Source organism: Oncorhynchus keta, chromosome 27 (genome assembly GCF_023373465.1).
Source record: "Oncorhynchus keta strain PuntledgeMale-10-30-2019 chromosome 27, Oket_V2, whole genome shotgun sequence".
Classification (NCBI taxonomy): domain Eukaryota; kingdom Metazoa; phylum Chordata; class Actinopteri; order Salmoniformes; family Salmonidae; genus Oncorhynchus; species Oncorhynchus keta.
The window spans coordinates 5,839,825-5,859,753 of record NC_068447.1 but is presented as its reverse complement, the minus strand read 5'-3'; the positions used below and the strand labels follow the sequence as shown (position 1 = coordinate 5,859,753).

Below are 19,929 nucleotides of genomic sequence, written 5' to 3'. Positions count from 1 at the left end.
GAACAGTGTGCTCGTGGTGGGGGTGGGGTTATGGTACAGGCAGCATAAGCTACGGACAACAAAACACAACTGCATTTAATCGATGGCAATTTAAAATGCACAGAGATACCGTGACGAGATCCTGAGGCCCATTGTCGTGTCATTCATCCACCGCCATCACATCCTGTTTCAGCAAGATAATGCACGGCCCCATGTCGCAAGGATCTGAACACAATTCCTGGAAGCTGAAAATGTCCCAGTTCTTCCATGGCCTGCATCCTCACCAGACACGTCACCCATTGAGCATGTTTGGGATGCTCTGGATCAAAGTGTACCGACAGCGTGTTCCATTTCCCGCCAATATCCAGCAACTTCGTACAGCCATTGACGAGTATTAGGACAACATTCCACAGGCCACCAATCAACAGCCTGATCAACTCTATGCAAAGGAGATGTGTCGTGCTGCATGAGACAAATGGTCACACCAGATACTGACTGGTTTTCTGATCCACCCCCCCCTATCATTTTAAAGGTATCTGTGACCAACAGATGCATATCTGTATTCCCAGTTATATAAAATCCATAAATTAGGGCCTAATAAATATTTAAATTGACTGATTTCCTTATAAAACTGTAACTCAGTCAAATCTTGGAAAATTGTATGTTGCATTTATATACAGAGCAGCTGCAGAGGCTATACGCATGAAATCAAATGACTCAACCTATTCCCCCTGAGGGTTCAGGTCAAAACTAATGCAGTATCTAGGGAATAGTATGAACAAGACTGCCAGGCAGCTAGCGTGCCCTACTGTGCTCCAGCCTAAATGGTGAGGAGATGGGTTTCCCTTTCAGTCCTATCAGCTGTCCCACAACCAAGGCCTTCCGCCTTGTGTACAATCAATGTTAGCAAAGTAACATGACACAGGAGGTACAAGCTCCGAGGTAAACACAGCTGCTGAAACCTCTGCGCACACACACACACACACACACACACACACACACACACACACACACACACACACACACACACACACACACACACACACAGCTCAGCTCTCTAATTTAACATTTTGGAATAGACCTCTGAAGCAAAAGCATCCAATTAATTAACTAAATGGGCAGCGGCCAACGGAATTGCATCCTTTTCCCTAGATTGTGCACTACCCATAGGGCCCTGGTCAAAAGTAGTGCACTACCTAGGGCCCTGGTCTAAAGTAGTGCACTACCTATAGGGCCCTGGTCAAAAGTAGTGCACTACCCATAGGGCCCTGGTCAAAAGTAGTGCACTACCCATAGGGCCCTGGTCAAAAGTAGTGCACTACCCATAGGGCCCTGGTCAAAAGTAGTGCACTACCCATAGGGCCCTGGTCAAAAGTAGTGCACTACCCATAGGGCCCTGGTCAAAAGTAGTGCACTACCCATAGGGCCCTGGTCAAAAGTAGTGCACTACCCATAGGGCCCTGGTCTAAAGGGCCCTACCCTTTGGGCCCTGGTCTAAAGTAGTGCACTACCCATGGGATGCCCTGGCAATTGTAGTGCACTACCCAGTAGGGCCCTGGTCAAAAAGTGCACTACCTTGTGGCCCTGGTCCAAATGTGCACTAACCATAGGGCCCTGGTCAAAAGTAGTGCACTACCCATAGGGCCCTGGTCTAAAGTAGAGAACCCTTAGGGCCCTGGTCTAAAGTAGTGCAGGGACCAATGGGCCCTGGTCAAAAGTAACACTACCCTTAGGGCCCTGGTCTAAAGACACAAAGGCCCTGGTTAAACTGCACTACCCTTAGGGCCCTGGTCAAAAGTAGTGCACTACCCATAGGGCCCTGGTCAAAAGTAGTGCACTACCCATAGGGCCCTGGTACCATTTGAGACAGAAACACAGTATTTTCCTCAATGGGATGCTTACTGTGCATTGTGTTGACAGTGTACAGTGCTGATTTACAAACCCTATTGTGGCCCCCTTTCCACATGTGGAAGCAGCAGCTTAGCGAAGAATGTCATTCGGCGAGAGAAGAGTGAGTGTGCGAGAGCAGGGACAATGGAAGTGAAAGTTGAACAATGTATTGGGACAGAGATTACAAGACACAAAGATCAACGAGTTAAACTGCTCTCGACATGCCTGAAAGGAGAAGTAGGCCCATCCTCTCTGGTACCATGGATAGAAACTAGCCAGTAATGGAGGGTAAACACAGTTTATCCACCTTTTCCTCTCCCTCCCTCTGGGACAGTTTACCCCCCTGGGACAGTTCTGGGACAGTTTACCCCCTGGGACAGTGTGCCCCCCCCAGTTTACCCCCTGGGACAGTTTTTTGGGACAGTGTGCCCCCCCCTGGGACAGCCCCCTGTGTGTCCCCCCCCTCTGGGACAGTTTACCCCCTGGGACAGTGTGTCCCCCCTCTGGGACAGTTTACCCCCTGGGACAGTGTGTCCCCCTCTGGGACAGTTTACCCCCTGGGACAGTGTGCCCCCCCCCTCTGGGACAGTTTACCCCCTGGGACAGTGTGCCCCCCCTCTGGGACAGTTTACCCCCTGGGACAGTGTGCCCCCCTCTGGGACAGTTTACCCCCTGTGTGCCCCCCTCTGGACAGTGTACCCCCTGGGACAGTGTGCCCCCCCCCCTCTGGGACAGTTTACCCCCTGGGACAGTGTGCCCCCCCTGGGACAGTTTACCCCCTGGGACAGTTTGCCCCCCCCCTGGGACAGTTTACCCCCTGGGACAGTGTGCCCCCCCCCCCTCTGGGACAGTTTACCCCCTGGGACAGTGTGCCCACCCACCCATAGAAAGCGTTACTTTTTTCCACCACGACCGGCAATCAGACTTTACCCACCAATTTTATTACCACTACATCACCGGTAACCACCACCTCAAACATATGTTGGGTCAACAACATTCAAACAAATACTGTAAGTTAATGGTCAGCTCCACCCACAGCTTGCCTGAAGCAGTAAGACTGTCAATAGCACAAGTTTTAGGCCTATACACACACACAATGAAGTTGTTGACACTAGCTAGGTCGCTAGTTATGCCGCTAATCCACACCCTCAAATGAGCTCAAATGAAGGTTGGCCATATTTTTTTATTTAACTAGGCAAGTCATTTGAGAACAAATTCTTATTTACAATGACAGCCTATGCCAGCCAAACACAAACCAGGACGACGCTGGGCCAATTGTGCGCCGCCCTATGGGACTCCCGATCACGGCCGGTTGTAATACAGCCTGGAATCGAACCAGGGTCTGTAGGGACACTGAGATTCGGTGCCTCGGATGCAGGATTGGATGTGTGACATAATAATAATAATGAACCACCCGTTTGATTTATGATATCCTCTATAGTAATAATATAATAATAACATAATAATATTTGCTATTTAGCAGACGCTTTTATCCAAAGCGACTTACAGTCATGTGTGCATACATTCTACGTATGGGTGGTCCCGGGAATCGAACCCACTACCCTGGCGTTACAAGCGCCATGCTCTACCAACTGAGCTACAGAAGGACCTATAGTCACTCAGTCAGCCATTGTCAGAGTCAGTGATGCCTATATTTTTGATGACAACATAATGAAACAACTCCCTTCAGAAAATGTGCACACGATGCTAAATGCGTGTTGGTTTTTGGAGGAAATTGCAGGCATATGCATGCTATGTGGTGTTGCTGTCTACATCACTAAATCATGCATCCAGTCTGTATGAGAAGTGGCTTATTTCCATTATAGTGACCAGAATCCTACCGTAACTCGTGTTGTGGAATAAAGGGCTTGTTTTGGCCCACAGACTTACTGTATGTGTGGGTTGGCCTCACTGGACTCAATATACAATACGTTTGAGCTGTTCTTCTTAAAATGGCAAAGGCATGACATGGCTAGTACTGGCATCAGCTGATCAGTTAAATAGCTAACAGGAACTAGATTCATGTAAAAGTGTCCAAGCAAGGCAAAATAAATCCGATTTTGTTTAACTAGCTGGCTAAAGAACATAACGAATCTTTGATCAGGGGGACCTTAACATGACTTAGTGTTATATATATATATATATATATAAAGTAGATAAAACATTTGTTATGACAAACATCGACAACAACTGACGTTAACTAGCTAGGTAGTTAGATATAAAATCACCGGTCCCATTTACAGCAAATCCAGAATTACTCACCGGGGTCCATGTTAGCTGGATATTAAATTTGAGATGTTTATCTAGTTAAATAGTTAACTAAAAATATAGGTAAATTTACTAGCCAGCTAACGTTAACCGGGCCATGATGAATTGGCTTTAAAAAAATAAAAATAATAATAATTAAACGTTATAAAACCAACCTATAAGCAATCTCCCACTAGCTGTCTATAAAATATAAAATAAAGATCGGAAGACAAAACGGTAACGCAGATAATCTCTTGCTACCGTATCAAAAAGGGAAACACATCATCTATGTTGGGTTAGTGGTTACTAGATTAGCTGACACCATCCACCCATTCACTAACATTAGCTCTCTAATCCAAGGCCGGGTGGAGAAGCATACTACCATGATGCCACACCGGGGGGGAGATAGGAAATATACTATCCAAATGCACTTCTTACCGTTTTAGCTACTTTGGGCACAGTTGATCTTTCGATTTTGAAAAAAAGTATCTATGTTTGTTCGCATACCAACAACAACAACAAAACAGCAACAGTACACAACGCAAGCTTCCTTTGGTTGAGCACTCAATAAATAAAATCAAATTAAATAAAGAGCACGTAGTAAACTAGCTGAACGAGAAGCGGTCCTGGTTGGCTGTCAATCCCTCCCACATCCGGGGGCTGCGTTCATCACGAAAACATATAACGGAAACAGTGTTGTACTGAACGACCATTATGTAAATAAAATTAAAACATTTTTTTTTTTAAACTACGGAGGGGTTTGCTTCGTTCGGTTTGTTTCCGTTTAAGATATATTTTGCAACAAAATTGGCATAATGAATTACACCCTTTGTTCAAGTACATAGAATAACTTTTTGGAGAAATCGTTCCCGCAATGTAGCACAGGTTCAATTGAAATGTAGGCACCCCAGGTGTTTGGAAAAGTGGGAGGTATGAGGGAATTCGCACAGAAGTCATATTAATAAAATCAAAATATTCCCTCGTTTTGTCGATCACAAAATAATTGTATTGTATTCACGATATAACAAAAGTTGTTCGCACAATTATTTTCTGATCTCGACCAAAACGGGGGATTTTGTTTTTCACGTCCTTTTTCTGTTCTTCCGCAAATCCGTCCTGAGTGATGTAATCGAGAAAAATTGAGTAGCGTTTCCCCCTTTTCCCAAAGTCCACTTTACAATATCTTTCTATAACATGTCTGATCTATCCTTCAACGTCTCTAAAAGCTAGTCTTTGATGAAGAAATACATGAACCCGTTCCTGCATCAGATTTTGGAACTGTATTGATAGGTCTAACCTGGCATTGATTTGTAACAAGTCTTGCTTAGGTAGGCTTGTTACTAGTTTACCTAACAATGATTTATATATATACACTAGATGTGACTAATAGGAGGCGCTGTTTTGAAGCCTTCATCTTGTTACTCCTCCACCGTTGTAAAAATGTATTTTGATGTTATTATTTATTAATGTCGACATTTTTTTTGACATGTTTATTCTATTCCAGACACCATCATGCTTACTTTTAAAACAAGTACAATGTTATTGGTCACATACACATATATAGCAGATGTTATTGCAGGTGTAGCAAAATGCTTGTGTAAGAAATATTATGTGAGCTAAACATACACATATATACAACCTTTTCCTTAAAGTATAATTTCTGGAATGTTCTACTGTTACTGTCCCCATGACAACAATATTTAAATACATGTAATTTTATCCTTGAAAAAATGTAATTGAAATACTGTAGAATTCCATTCATTCCTATGGAGGACTACTTCCCAGTTGCCGTGCATATGAGACACTGGTGTCAGAAGTGGGATGGCGCCTGTGAGGTCATCAGAGAGGCATGCATTGCACATGTAGAATTAAATAGAACTATGACCATCCTAGAGTTCTATTGTCTTTGGTAGCCTCGAGACCCACATTTGACACTAGTGTAGCAAACGAGGACAATGCCTATCTAAGCAAGGGGCATTCGTTGTAATACACTTTATTTGTAATGATAAAGTCATATTTGACTTTCCATGATACACTTTTTTTTTGTTATACACTATTGGGAGCCTTTAATCTCTGTTTACAAAGTCTCACAGGACAACACATTTTTTACATGTTTTAATTGAGCAGTATATCCTTGGATTTAAGATCCAGGAAAATAAAAACCACACAGGAAATCCAATGTGCTTGCCATTTCTATTTGAGTGGCGATGGTCACGTTTTCTACTGGTAGAATTGCGAAAGAGTCACCATAGAAGAAGCGAACAGTTCACGCAAACCCACGAAGAAGAGCAACGAGGAAGTCTGATACATAACTTTTGTTGCCAGCTAAACTTCAGGTAATTCAATTTAAAAAAAATTGTATACGGTATGTGAAATGTAAAAAGATGAATTATTCAGTTAAATTTGTGAGAACATCGATATGTGTTTTTCTTCAGAATGACGGTTTTGAAAAACTAGTCCCGTCCTCAGCTTAGAGTTTTTAGCCTTGTCATGAGCTAACGTTAGCTAGCTACTTAGCTTATGCTAACTAGCTAGCAGGTATCATGACACAGCCAGACACAAGCGAAATGTTGTTTTAGATTATACGTATCCATCCTATCAATTTCTTATTGATAGTTAGCCAAACAACATTTTGGTTGATTTGTCTCGTCTTGAAACTGCAGTTTTAATTGTCCAATGAAATATTTTTCTAGCTCGTTACACAGAACAAAAATTAAATAAACGCAACATGTAAAGTGTTTTTCATGAGTTGAAATAAAATATACCTGAAATGTTCCATACGCACGGAGTTTCTCCTCTGAGATTCAGCACACAAAGTTGTTTACATCCCTGTTAGTGAACATTTCTCCGTTGCCAAGATTATCCATCAACCTGACAGTTTAGAGTTTTTTTTTTTTAATTGAATATTTTATTTAACTAGACAAGTCAGTAAAGAACAAATTCTAATTTTACAATGACTTCCTTCCCTGGCCAAATCTCCCCCGTAATCGAACCTGGGTCTGTAGTGATGCCTCTAGCACTGTGATGCATTGCCTTAGACCGCTGCGCCACTTCAGATCCCACCACATGTGTGGCATATCAAGAAGCTGATTAAACAGCATGATCATTACACAGGTGCACCTTGTGCTGGGGACAGTAAAAGGCCACTCTAAAATTTGGAGTTTTGTGTCACCACTCAATGCCACAGATGTCTCAAGATTTGAGGGTGGGTGTAATCAGCATGCTGACTACAGGAATATCCACCAGAGCTGCTGACAGAGAATGTAATGTTCAATTCTCTGCTATAACCAGCCTCCAAACGTCGTTTTAGAGAATTTGGTAGGTACGTCCAATCGGCCTCACAACTACAGACCACGTGTAACCACGCCAGCCCAGGACCTCCACATCCGGCTTCTTCACCTGCGGGATCATCTGAGACCAGCCATCCGTCAGCTGATGAAACTGAGGAGTTTATTATGTCTGTAATAAATCCCCTTTGTGGGGGGGGGGGGGAACTCATTCTGAATGGCTGGGGGCTTAGCTCTCAAGCCTATGCCCACTCATGACTGTGTCCCTGCCCAGTCATGTGAAATCCATAGATTTAGGGCCTAATTCATTCATTTCAATTGAGATTTCTTCCTTTTTATATAAACTCAGTAAAACCTTTTGAAATTGTTGTGTTTTTAATGTATTTTTGTTCAGTATATAATGTCCCAAGTAATTACAAAGCGCATTTTCAATAGTAGTTCAAAATTACGTGTCACTGCACTAGTCATTTTTAAGCATGCTCGTGCTACTGTCTGCTAGGTCAGGAAAACATTATTTTATTTTTTTATTGTCTCCTCCCACTTTAGAATTAAACCAACAAGCCTACGTGTCTGTCAACAACCCGAGGATCATCATGTCTTCAGGTGCCCTATTCCCCAGCCTGGTATCAGGCTCCCGGGGCTCGTCCAGTAAATATCTGGTGGAGTTTCGTGCCGGTAAGATGACCATGAAGGGTAGCACAGTGACACCGGACAAACGTAAGGGCAGTGTGTACGTCCAACAGACGGACGACTCCCTCATCCACTTCTGCTGGAAGGACCGGGGATCTGGAAATGTTGATGATGTGAGTGGATTGCTGGATTTAGATCATGTTGAATCAGATCATGTTGAATCAGATCAAGTTGAATCAGATCATGTTGAATCAGATCAAGTTGAATCAGATCATGTTGAATCAGATCAAGTTGAATCAGATCATGTTGAATCAGATGGCAGCAATGGAGTTGAATCAGACAGAATCTTGAATCAGATCATGTTGAATCAGATCAAGTTGAATCAGATCATGTTGAATCAGATCAAGTTGAATCAGATGGCGTAGTGTCTCTAGACTGGTCCCAATTTTGGTTTGCCCAAAGATGGCAGCAATGGAGATTGTAAAACTGCACAAACAGAATCTTGTACCAGGCTATGATGTCTCTGGTAGTGAAACAGTATATAAACTGAAGAATATCTAACGACTTTATACAATATTAACCCAGTAAAAAGAAAAGGTGACTGTTTCCGGTAAGATTTATAATATCCTTGCTTGTTTGTTTTTGATTCCAGGACCTGATCATCTTCCCTGATGACTGTGAGTTCAAGAAGGTGAGCCAGTGTACCACTGGGCGTGTGTTTGTGCTCAAGTTCAAGGCTGGATCCAAGAGGCTGTTCTTCTGGATGCAGGTGAGGGTTGAATTAACATTACACAAAACATTTAACATAATACCATTTCTTTTGACATGGAACTATAGCAGGCAAGGTGAGAATTAATTAGCCTGGTGGTCCCAGGTCTGTTGGTACTGTCTTGCCAAATGTGTGACAATGACCATAGGAGTTTGGCAAGACAGTATAAATGGGTCTGGGACCAGTCAAGGAAATTAAGGGATTTTATTAGACACTTAAAGGCCCAAAGCAGCTGTTTAAAAAAATATATATATTCAATGTTTTCTTGGGAACAATTCAGTATCTTACTGTAATAGATTAACATTAAAATGTGCAAAAAATATATAACAAATGAGCCAAATAACTATTTCTCAAGCTAGAACTGAATCCTAGCTGTTATTGGTTGAGAGATTTGGAACGCTATTTGTTATTGGTTGAGAGATTTGCAACCCTCTTTGTTATTGGTAGAGAGATTTGGAACGCTCTTTGTTATTGGTAGAGAGATTTGGAACGCTCTTTGTTATTGGTAGAGAGATTTGGAACCCTCTTTGTTATTGGTAGAGAGATTTGGAACCCTCTTTGTTATTGGTAGAGAGATTTGGAACGCTCTTTGTTATTGGTAGAGAGATTTGGAACGCTCTTTGTTATTGGTAGAGAGATTTGGAACGCTCTTTGTTATTGGTAGAGAGATTTGGAACGCTCTTTGTTATTGGTAGAGAGATTTGGAACGCTCTTTGTTATTGGTAGAGAGATTTGGAACGCTCTTTGTTATTGGTAGAGAGATTTGGAACGCTCTTTGTTATTGGTCTGTTAACCTATTATTATTTTGTTTACGTATGGTGAGGTCACCATGGAATACTGCATGGTCGGAACTAGAAGCATTTCGCTACACTCGTATTAACATCTGCTAACCATGTGTATGTGACAAATAAAATTTGATTTGATTTGGGGGGAATAAACTCCCACCCTATGCAAACCTGTTGATTTAGAAGGTCCAGTGTTGATTGTATTTTCAACTGTCAGAAAAGAACGGCGGTCATATGTTTTCACACTATTACAGTGTTAGTTTCATCAGCTGTTTTTAAAGTATGATATAGAACAACTTTTTTATTATTATTTTTTTTCACATTTTTTTACTTCACTTTTTTTTACTTCATTTTTTTACTTCATTTTTTTTACTTCACTTCACATGGTCTTTTTATACTTTATTCATTCTCTGATGTTATCCATTTCTCTTGTCACCAAGAGCCAATACTTTTGATACTGTTTGATACAATACTGTTAATGTTATTGATTCCTGTGATCACCAGGAGCCTAAATCGGACAAGGACGAGGAGTATTGCCGTAAGGTGAATGAGTACCTGAACAACCCTCCCATGCCTGGAACACTGGGCAGTGGAGGCAGTAGCAGCCACGAGCTGTCTGCTCTAGGAGGTAGGACACACACAGACCACTCAACATTTTTATAACAATTTATTTGAATTGTTTCGTCTCTTAAGGTCAGAATTATTTTTAAATTTTAGAATTATTATTTTTTTATTCCCCCAGGTGAGGGTGGCCTGCAAAGCCTCCTGGGTAACATGAGCCACACACAGCTGATGCAGCTGATTGGACCAACTGGTCTGGGAGGACTTGGTGGTCTAGGCGCCCTAGCAGGACCAGGTCTCGCCAGTCTGTTAGGCAGTGGAGGCCCTGCTACCAGCTCCTCATCCTCCAGGTAAGAGGCCCTAGCAGGGTGGTGGGGGGAGAGTGTGTGATACGACTTTTACAGCTGTGCTGCGGTCGAGGCGGAGCAGAGTACCCTAGATCAGCACAGCCGTGCTAAAGAAGCTGTTCCTTTGGCTCCCTAGCCAGCCAACTACACCGCTAAACCAATCACGTCAGACCGACGTTGGAGAGACGGAAACCCAGCTGCATTAAATTAAATTTCGACCAGTTCTGTTGACATGGTTTTTGTGTATATCCATAAACAGTTTGATGCATTCTTTCACCTGTCTCAGAACTGCTGTCTCGTCCTGACGCTTTCATTCTCTGTGGGCCGGTTGAGATCGCATTTCAAAATGGAAACAATGTTGCATTTCAAAATGGAAACAATGTTGCATTTCAAAATGGAAACAATGTTGCAAAGGTCAGAGTGCTAGATACAAGCTACACTACGACCACAGTACGCGTCATAACAAATCATTATAATTCCTCCCCTCTTCCCTCCCCACCACAGCTCCCGTAGTCAGTCTGCGGCCGTCACCCCCTCCTCCGGTTCCACCACCACCCGGATCAGTTCGACCGTGGCCCCCACCACTCCAGTTACCCCTGCTGCCACCTCCGCTGCCTCCCCCACTGTCACCCCCACCACTCCTGCTGGTACTGTTATTACCATGTCTTCTGTCTATAGTATTGCACCTTATTGGTTATTACCTTTTATACTTTTATATTTTATTGTCTCGTTTACACCCCATTGTATTCTGCCTGTCTGCAACAAAGCGAAGTGTAAACGGTGCAATGTCAAAGTGTGTGTGTATATATATATATCACACACACTATATCTACACTTATATATATATATCACACACTACATGACCCAAAGTATGTGGACACCTGCTCGTCCAACGTCTCATTCCAAAATCATGGGCATTAATATGGAGTTGGCTCTTTGCTGCTATAACAGCCTCCACTCTTCTGGGAAGGCTTTCCACTAGATGTAGGAACATTGCTGCTTTAACAGCCTCCACTCTTCTGGGAAGGCTTTCCACTAGATGTAGGAACATTGCTACTATAACAGCCTCCACTCTTCTGGGAAGGCTTTCCACTAGATGTTGGAACATTGCTGCTATAACAGCCTCCACTCTTCTGGGAAGGCTTTGCACTAGATGTTGGAACATTGCTGCAGGGACTTGCTTCCATTCAGCCACAAGAGCATTAGTGATGTTGGGTACTGATGTTGGGCGATTAGGCCTGGCTCATGGTCGGCGTTCCAATTCATCCCAATTCAGGTGTTCGATGGGGTTGAGGTCAGGGCTTTGTGCAGGCCAGTCAAGTTCTTCAACACCGATCTCGACAAACCAATTCTGTATGGACCTCTCTTTGTGCACGGGGCATTGTCATGCTGAAACAGGAGAGGGCCTTCCCCAAACTGTTGCCACAAAGTTGGAAGCACAGTATCGTCTAGAATGTCATTGTATACTGTAGTGTTAAGATTTCCCTTCACTGGAACTAAGGGGCCTGAACCATTATTTCTCATCCACCAAACTTTACAGTTGGCATTATGCATTTTGTCAGGTAGCGTTGTCCTAACATCTTCCAAGCGTATTTCATCACTCCAGAGAACATGTTTCCACTGCTCCAGAGTCCAATGGCTGAGAGCTTTACACCACTCCTGGCTTTGCAAAAGGTGATGTTAGGCTTGTGTGCAGCTGCTCGGCCATGGAAACCCATGGAAACCAATTTGATGAAGCTCCTGACAAAGTTATTGGGCTGACGTTGCTTCCAGAGGCAGTTTAGAACTCGGTAGCGAGTGTTGCATCTGAGGACAGACCATTTTAACGCGCTATGCGCTTCAGCACTCGTCAGTCTCGTTCTGTGAGCTTGTGTGGCCTACCACTTCGCGGCTGAGCCGTTGTTGCTCCTAGACGTTTCCACTTTACAAAAACAGAACTTAAAGTTGATAGGGGCAGCTCGAGCGGGGCATAAATTTGGAAAGTTGGCAAGTTGGCATCATATGACTGTGCCACGTTGAAATTCACTGAGCTCTTCAGGAAGGCCATTCTACTGCCAATGTTTGTCTATGGAGATTGCATGGCTGTGTGCTTGGTTTTATACACATCAAATGTATTTATATAGAAACCCAGCCTAAAACCCCAAACAGCAAGCAATTCAGCTGTAGAAGCACGGTGGCTAGGAAAAACTCCCTAGAAGGCCAAAACCTAGAGCGGAACCAGGCTATGAGGGGTGGCCAGTCCTCTTCTGGCTGTGCTAGGTGGAGATTATAACAGAACATGGCCAAGATGTTAAAATGTTCATAAATGACCAGCATGGTCCAATAATAATAATCACAGTAGTTGTCAAGGGTGCAGCAAGCCAGCACCTCAGGAGTAAATGTCAGTTGGCTTTTCATAGCCGATCATTAAGAGGATCTCTACCGCTCCTGCTGTCTCTAGAGAGTTGAAAACAGCAGGTCTGGGACAGGTAGCACGTCCGGTGAACAGGTCACGATTCCATAGCCGCAGGCAGAACAGTTGAAACTGGACCAGCAGCACAGCCAGGTGGACTGGGAACAGCAAGGAGTTATCATGCCAGGTAGTCCTGAGACATGGACCTAGGGCTCAGGTCCTCCGAGAGAGGAAAGAGAGAAGGAGATAATTAGAGAGCACACTTAAATTCACACAGGACACCGGATAAGACAGGAGAAGTACTCCAGATATAACAAACTGACCCTAGCCCCCGACACATAAACTACTGCAGCATAAATACTGGAGGCTGAGACAGGAGGGGTCAGGAGACACTGTGGCCCCATCTGATGATACCCCCAGGCAGGGCCAAACAGGAAGGATATAACCCCACCCACTTTGCCAAAGCACAGCCCCCACACCACTAGAGGGATATCTTCAACCACCAACTTACCATCCTGAGACAAGGCTGAGTATAGCCCACAAAGATCTCCGCCACGGCACAACCCGGGGGCGCCAACCCAGACAGGAAGATCACGTCAGTGACTCAACCCACTCAGGTGACGCACGTCTCCTAGGGACGGCATGAGAGAGCCCCAGTGACTCAGCCCCTGTAATAGGGTGAGGGGCAGAGAATCCCAGTGGAAAGAGGGGAACCGGCCAGGCAGAGAGGGCAAGTCGCGGTTCGTTGCTCCAGAGCCTTTCCGTTCACCTTCACACTCCTGGGCCAGACTACACTCAATCATATGACCCACTGAAGAGATGAGTCTTCAGTAAAGACTTAAAGGTTGAGACCGAGTCTGCGTCTCTCACATGGGTAGGCAGACCATTCCATAAAAATGGAGCTCTATAGGAGAAAGCCCTGCCTCCAGCTGTTTGCTTAGAAACTCTAGGGACAATTAGGAGGCCTGCGTCTTGTGACCGTAGCTTACGTGTAGGTATGTACGGCAGGACCAAATCAGAGCGATAGGTAGGAGAAAGCCCATGTATGCTTTGTAGGTTAGCAGTAAAACTTTGAAATCAGCCCTTGCCTCAACAGGAAGCCAGTGTAAGGAGGCTAGCACTGGAGTAATATGATCACATTTTTTTTGGTTCTAGTCAGGATTCTAGCAGCTGTATTTAGCACTAATTGAAGTTTATTTAGTGCTTTATCCGGGTAGCCGGAAAGTAGAGCATTGCGGTAGTCTAACCTAGAAGTAACAAAAGCATGGATTCATTTTTCTGCATAATTTTTGGACAGAAAGTTTCAGATTTTTGGAATGTTACGTAGATGGAAAAAAGCTGTCCTTGAAACAGTCTTGATATGTTCGTCAAAAGAGAGATCGGGGTCCAGAGTAACGCAGAGGTCCTTCACAGTTTTATTTGAGACGACTGTACAACCATCAATATTAATTGTCGGATTCAACAGAAGATCTTTGTTTCTTGGGACCTAGAACAAGCATCTCTGTTTTGTCCGAGTTTAAAAGTAGAAAGTTTGCAGCCATCCAATTCCTTATGTCTGAAACAAATGCTTCTAGCGAGGGCAATTTTGGGGCTTCACCATGTTTCATTGAAATGTACAGCTGTGTGTCATCCGCATAGCAGTGATAATTAACATTGTGTTTTCGGATAACATCCCCAAGAGGTAAAATGTATAGTGAAAACAATAGTGGTCCCAAAACAGAGCCTTGAGGAACACCGACATTTATAGTTGATTTGTCAGAGGACAAACCATTCAGAGACAAACTTATGTCTTTCTGACAGATAAGATCTAAACCAGGCCAGAACTTGTCTGTGTAGACCAATTTGGGTTTCCAATCTCTCCAAAAGAATGTGGTGATCGATGGTATCAAAAGCAGCACTAAGGTCTAGGAGCACGAGGACAGATGCAGAGCCTCGGTCTGATGCTATTTTTTAAAGGTAATTTACCACCTTCACAAGTGCAGTCTCAGTGCTATGATGGGGTCTAAAACCAGACTGAAGTGTTTCGTATACATTGTTTGTCTTCAGGAAGGCAGTGAGTTGCTGCGCAACAGCTTTTTCCGGAGACATGTTGGACAAAACCCACTGAGTTGATGATGGCTCTGAAAGCCTTTTGGAGTGGGTCTGTGGACTTTTCCATGAGAATATTATCTGCTATGACTACAAGGTCCGATAGGAATTCAGGGAACTCAGTGAGGAACGCTGTATATGGCCCAGGAGGCCTGTAAACAGTAGCTATAAAAAGTGATTGAGTAGGCTGCAGAGATTTCATGACTAGAAGCTCAAAAGAGGTCTTTTTTGTTTTGTTCTTGTAAATTGAAATTTGCAATCGTAAATGTTAACACCTCCGCCTTTGCGGGATGCACGGGGGATATGGTCACTAGTGTAACCAGGAAGTGAGGCCTCATTTAAGACAGGAAATTAATCAGGCTTAAGCCATGTTTCAGTCAGGCCAATCACATCAAGATGATGATCATTGACTACAACTGCCTTTGAAGTGAGGGATCTAACATGAAGTAAAACCCTATTTTGAGATGTGAGGTATCACGATCTCTTTCAATAATGGCAGGAATGGAGGAGGTCTTTATCCTAGTGAGATTGCTAAGGCGAACACCGCCATGTTTAGTTTTGTCCAACCTAGATGGAGGCACAGACACGGTCTCAATGGGCAACATGTAAACAAATCTGCAAGTTGTGAAATGGTGTGGCTGAAATAGCCGAATCCACTAATTTCAAGGGGTGTCCACATACTTTTGTGTATTTATTTATGTGTGCGCACACACACATTTTGTTAGTTTATTGAATATGTAGAAAGAGAGGGGGGAAGATGGAGAGCTTGTGTTAAAGGGCAGTGGTCACCGACACTGTAGACATTTGTGTTTTGAGGTTTCGGCTTTAGCACCCTAGGCCACGTCCCGTCTGTGGCGAATAAACGTTGATTCGATTTGTTGCTGCAGCCCAGACCCCCGTCGTGCCGGCAGCCGTCGGCTCCCCCACCCAGCCCATCCAGCTCAGCGACCTGCAGAGTATCCTGGCCACTATGAACGTACCGGCCATGTCGGCTGCCGTCGCCGTACAGGGAGGTGACGGTAAGTGGACGACAGAAATGGAAATTGACGGAGAGAAGTAGTATGTATACATTCTACAGATAATTAGTGGCTTTTGTTTTTCTCACTTTTCGTAACAATTAGCTTGTTTTTAGATGGCTAAATCTTTTTGTTTTGTTAGAAGAGTGTAGTTGAATAATAAATTGTAGGCAATACATGACTGCAGTTCACGTGGACATTTTTCTTTTTAGATTTTTATCTTTATGAATTAATAGTGTATATTTTCATCATTGTGTTGACCCTCTCCTCAGTGGACCTGGCCAGTGTGTGTACCCCAGAGATCATGGCTCCTATCCTGTCTAACTCTGAGGTACAGCAGAGGCTCCTACCCTACCTGCCCTCGGGAGAGTCTCTACCTCAGAGTGCAGAAGAGATCCAGAACACACTCACCTCGCCACAGTTCCAACAGGTTAAGGATTTTAAAAAATATTATTTTTTAAACGGACAGTCACGACAGGTCATCTCCTAGTTTTATAAAGAAACATTTGATTGGGTATGACTGCCAAAGGACCTCCTCAACATTCCCTTAAATGCTAAACTCCTCTCTCTCTCTGTGTGTGTGTGTCTCTTCCCAGGCGATGAGTATGTTCAGCAGTGCCTTGGCATCAGGACAGCTCGGACCTCTCATGAACCAGTTTGGTCTGCCCTCTGCGGCTGTTGATGCAGCAAACAAAGGAGGTGACCCCCCCCCCCCCCACACACACACACACACTCACACATCATAATTTACACATCCTCACACAAGCAGTAAGCTCATGTGGCAAACAGGGGGCAGCAGTTGCCTTGAAGTTAGAGACAGGCTCGTAACCAGAGGTTGGCATCAATATACCATCTGCTGCCCCCTTGAGCAAAGCACTGAAACCCCCATGTTTAAAAAACTAAAAACTAAAATGTAAATTCTATTTTAGATGTGGAAGCGTTTGCCAAAGCCATGGAAGGGACTGACAAGGATAAAGACAAGAAGGACGATGACGAGGACATGAGCCTGGATTAGAAGATCTGGACCTGGAGTCTCTTGACACACGTCCGTCCTTCTGTTACTTACCGATACGAATATTTAGCATTTCTCAGATGCATCTTTACAGAAAATGCATGTGCCAACGAATCAATAGTCTTTGAATAGCTTGTGTGTGTATTCGATGCCTTTCTCTGATTAAAAATAAATACAAAAGCAAACAATTGAGCACAAAAAAATACAAAAGTTGACCCATACACATTTTTGTATCAGGTAAGACTTTATTTAAATGTTTTTTATTTAGAATAGCTATTCTTCTGAGAGGGAATCGGCTTATGTTATCTGAGTGAGATATTTAACCAATAAGGCACCTCTGGTTTGTGGCATATGGCCAATATACCGCGGGTAAAGGGCTGTTCTTATACACGACGCAACGAGGAGTGCCTGGATACAGCTCTTAAGGCCGTGGTATATTGGTCGTATACCACAAACCCGAGGTACCTTATTGCTGTTTAAGTTGTACTATCAGCATTCAGGGCTCGAACCACCCAGTTTATAATAACATATAAACAGTAGTTAAAGTTTTAAACTCTTGTGATATAATCCATACACCCCCCCCCCCCATTATACCAACTATATAAAATGTGCATTTATTCTATAGAATACAGTACATGTGATGTGGATCAACAATTACACTGATTATAGTATTTAAAGCTCATTGTTTCATCCTTAATGGTGAAATTAACATGTTTGTTTTGGATATAACCGAAGTTCAAGTTACTGCCAACAATGACCCCCCCAATGCTTGATGGAACAGAAGAATATGTACTACTACGATTGATTTGTACCACACTGCTCGACGGCACCTCACCTGACCGTTTCATCCATAAAGCCAATAAAAGGTGCCGGGGGGGCGCTGTTTCGCCTAATGCATATTCCACGTTGAAGGGATGTACCACGGTATTACTGAGGGCCGGTTTCATAGACCTACATTAATATTCTCAACATGAAAGCATGTTTTTTTGTTGTTGAGCTATGGTCAAGCTAAATCGAGTCAATGTATGTAAAGCAGAATCACAATGATCACAACCACAATTTTCTACTAAAGGGATTCTTTATGTATATATATATTTTTTTTAAGCACTTTCCTGAATGAGTTAGACGAAGTGGATTCTATCCATGGCCAAACAACGACACGATTTTTCAGTGGTCTGTATAAAGTAAGTGCAGTTTGGTCCAGGTAAGTTTAGGGCTCGATTCAACCCGGATCACGGAAGTTATAGCGCGATTTGAAATTCAAGCGCTATTTCCGATTGAGCCGAAACAATGCAGCATTTACTGTGAACGCAGGAAGATTACCTTTAAATTGATATCACACTGGAGAGCGGATCTTCAGAGATACGGATTGAATCGAGCCGTTTAAATGTAGGTCTGTGAAAGCAGCCCAGAGAGACGTAGATTACTATTAAAGTTACAGTACTAACACACCAAAGACAACATACTGCGCTATCTTATTCTCTAGCCCAGGTACCAGTCTGTTTGTGCTGTCATTCCACTCCTTGTATGACACGAAGGACTGGACTTCAGACTTTACTCAAGCGCTAGCACTTAGTTAATTGCAAACCGGAAATCAAGACGTGGAAAAATAAATACATTTAAATTAACTAATGTACGTCACCCACCACCAGTGATTTGTATGGTAGACATCATGTACGTGTTTTATATGGTGACGAGTAGTAAAAGGGGCATCGGAGCAGGGCTGCGTTCAACAGGCTAACAAAGTGGTTGGAATGTTCAGATAGAAATACCATTTCTAGAACCGACATGCCTCTCTGATGTGTAGAATACAGTATCACGCCAGCTCTATTCATAACATTTCTGTCTGCAAAGCTCCACAACATTGTCCTACTGAACTTGCCCCCAGGGGTGATACTTCAGAGAGGTGAAACAATTAATAAAAAAAGAGAACTGGCCTATTACACATTCGAGACCAAAAATGTTGAGAATGACACAAACATTAATTTCCACAAAGTTTGCTGCTTCAGTGTCTTTAGATATTTTTGTCAGATGTTACTATGGAATACTGAAGTATAATTACAAGCATTTCATAAGTGTCAAAGGCTTTTATTGACACTTACATGAAGTTGATGCAAAGAGTCAATATTTGCAGTGTTGACCCTTCTTCAAGACCTCTGCAATCCGCCCTGGCATGCTGTCAATTAACTTCTGGGCCACATCCTGACTGATGGCAGCCCATTTTTGCATAATCAATGCTTGGAGTTTGTCAGAATTTGTGAGTTTTTGTTTGTCCACCTGCCTCTTGAGGATTGACCAGGAGTTCTCAATGGGATTAAGGTCTGGGGAGTTTCCTGTCCATGGACCCAAAATATTGATGTTTTGTTCCCCGAGCCACTTAGTTATCACTTTTGCCTTTTGGCAAGGTGCTCCATCATGCTGGAAAAGGCATTGTTCTTCACCAAACTGTTCCTGGATGGTTGGGAGAAGTTGCTCTCGGAGGATGGGTTGGTACCATTCTTTATTCATGGCTGTGTTCTTAGGCAAAATTGTGAGTGAGCCCACTCCCTTTGCTGAGAAGCAACCACACACATGAATGGTCTCAGGGTGCTTTACTGTTGGCATGACACAGGACTGATGATACCGCTCACCTTGTCTTCTCCGGACAATAATTTTTCCGGATGCCCCAAACAATCGGAAAAGGGATTCAATCTGAGAAAATGTCTTTACCCCAGTCCTCAGCAGTCCAATCCCTATACCTTTAGCAGAACATCAGTCTGTCCCTGATGTTTTTCCTGGAGAGAAGTGGCTTCTTTGATGGCCTTGACATCAGGCCATCCATCCCAAAGTCTTCGCCTCACTGTGCGTGCAGAATGCACTCACACCTGCCTGCTGCCATTCCTGAGCAAGCTCTGTACTGGTGGTGCCCCGATCCCGCAGCTGAATC

At 43.5% G+C, this 19,929-nt stretch overlaps 2 protein-coding genes across 3 annotated transcripts in view; one reads left to right on the top strand and one right to left on the bottom strand.

The window, feature by feature from the left end:
- Window positions 1-4,761, bottom strand: part of LOC118372000 (dnaJ homolog subfamily C member 5-like) — a 40,490-nt gene extending 35,729 nt beyond the window's left edge. The window contains exon 1 of one of the 2 annotated variants that reach the window (XM_052481317.1): window positions 4,555-4,761. The gene's annotated coding sequence lies outside the window, so the exon portion shown is untranslated. Of the gene's footprint in view, window positions 1-4,131; window positions 4,426-4,554 lie in introns of those variants that run through there. The other variant, XM_052481318.1, reaches the window with a different exon arrangement.
- Window positions 4,762-6,288: 1,527 nt separating this feature from the next.
- On the top strand, window positions 6,289-17,405 carry adrm1 (ADRM1 26S proteasome ubiquitin receptor). Its single transcript, XM_035757699.2, has 10 exons — window positions 6,289-6,452; window positions 7,950-8,206; window positions 8,686-8,802; window positions 10,092-10,215; window positions 10,330-10,498; window positions 11,000-11,142; window positions 15,863-15,994; window positions 16,264-16,421; window positions 16,588-16,690; window positions 16,921-17,405. The coding sequence occupies exons 2-10, from the start codon at window positions 7,997-7,999 to the stop codon at window positions 17,004-17,006; spliced, it is 1,242 nt and encodes a 413-aa protein (XP_035613592.1). The 5' UTR covers window positions 6,289-6,452; window positions 7,950-7,996; the 3' UTR covers window positions 17,007-17,405.
- The last annotated feature ends 2,524 nt before the right edge of the window (window positions 17,406-19,929 follow it).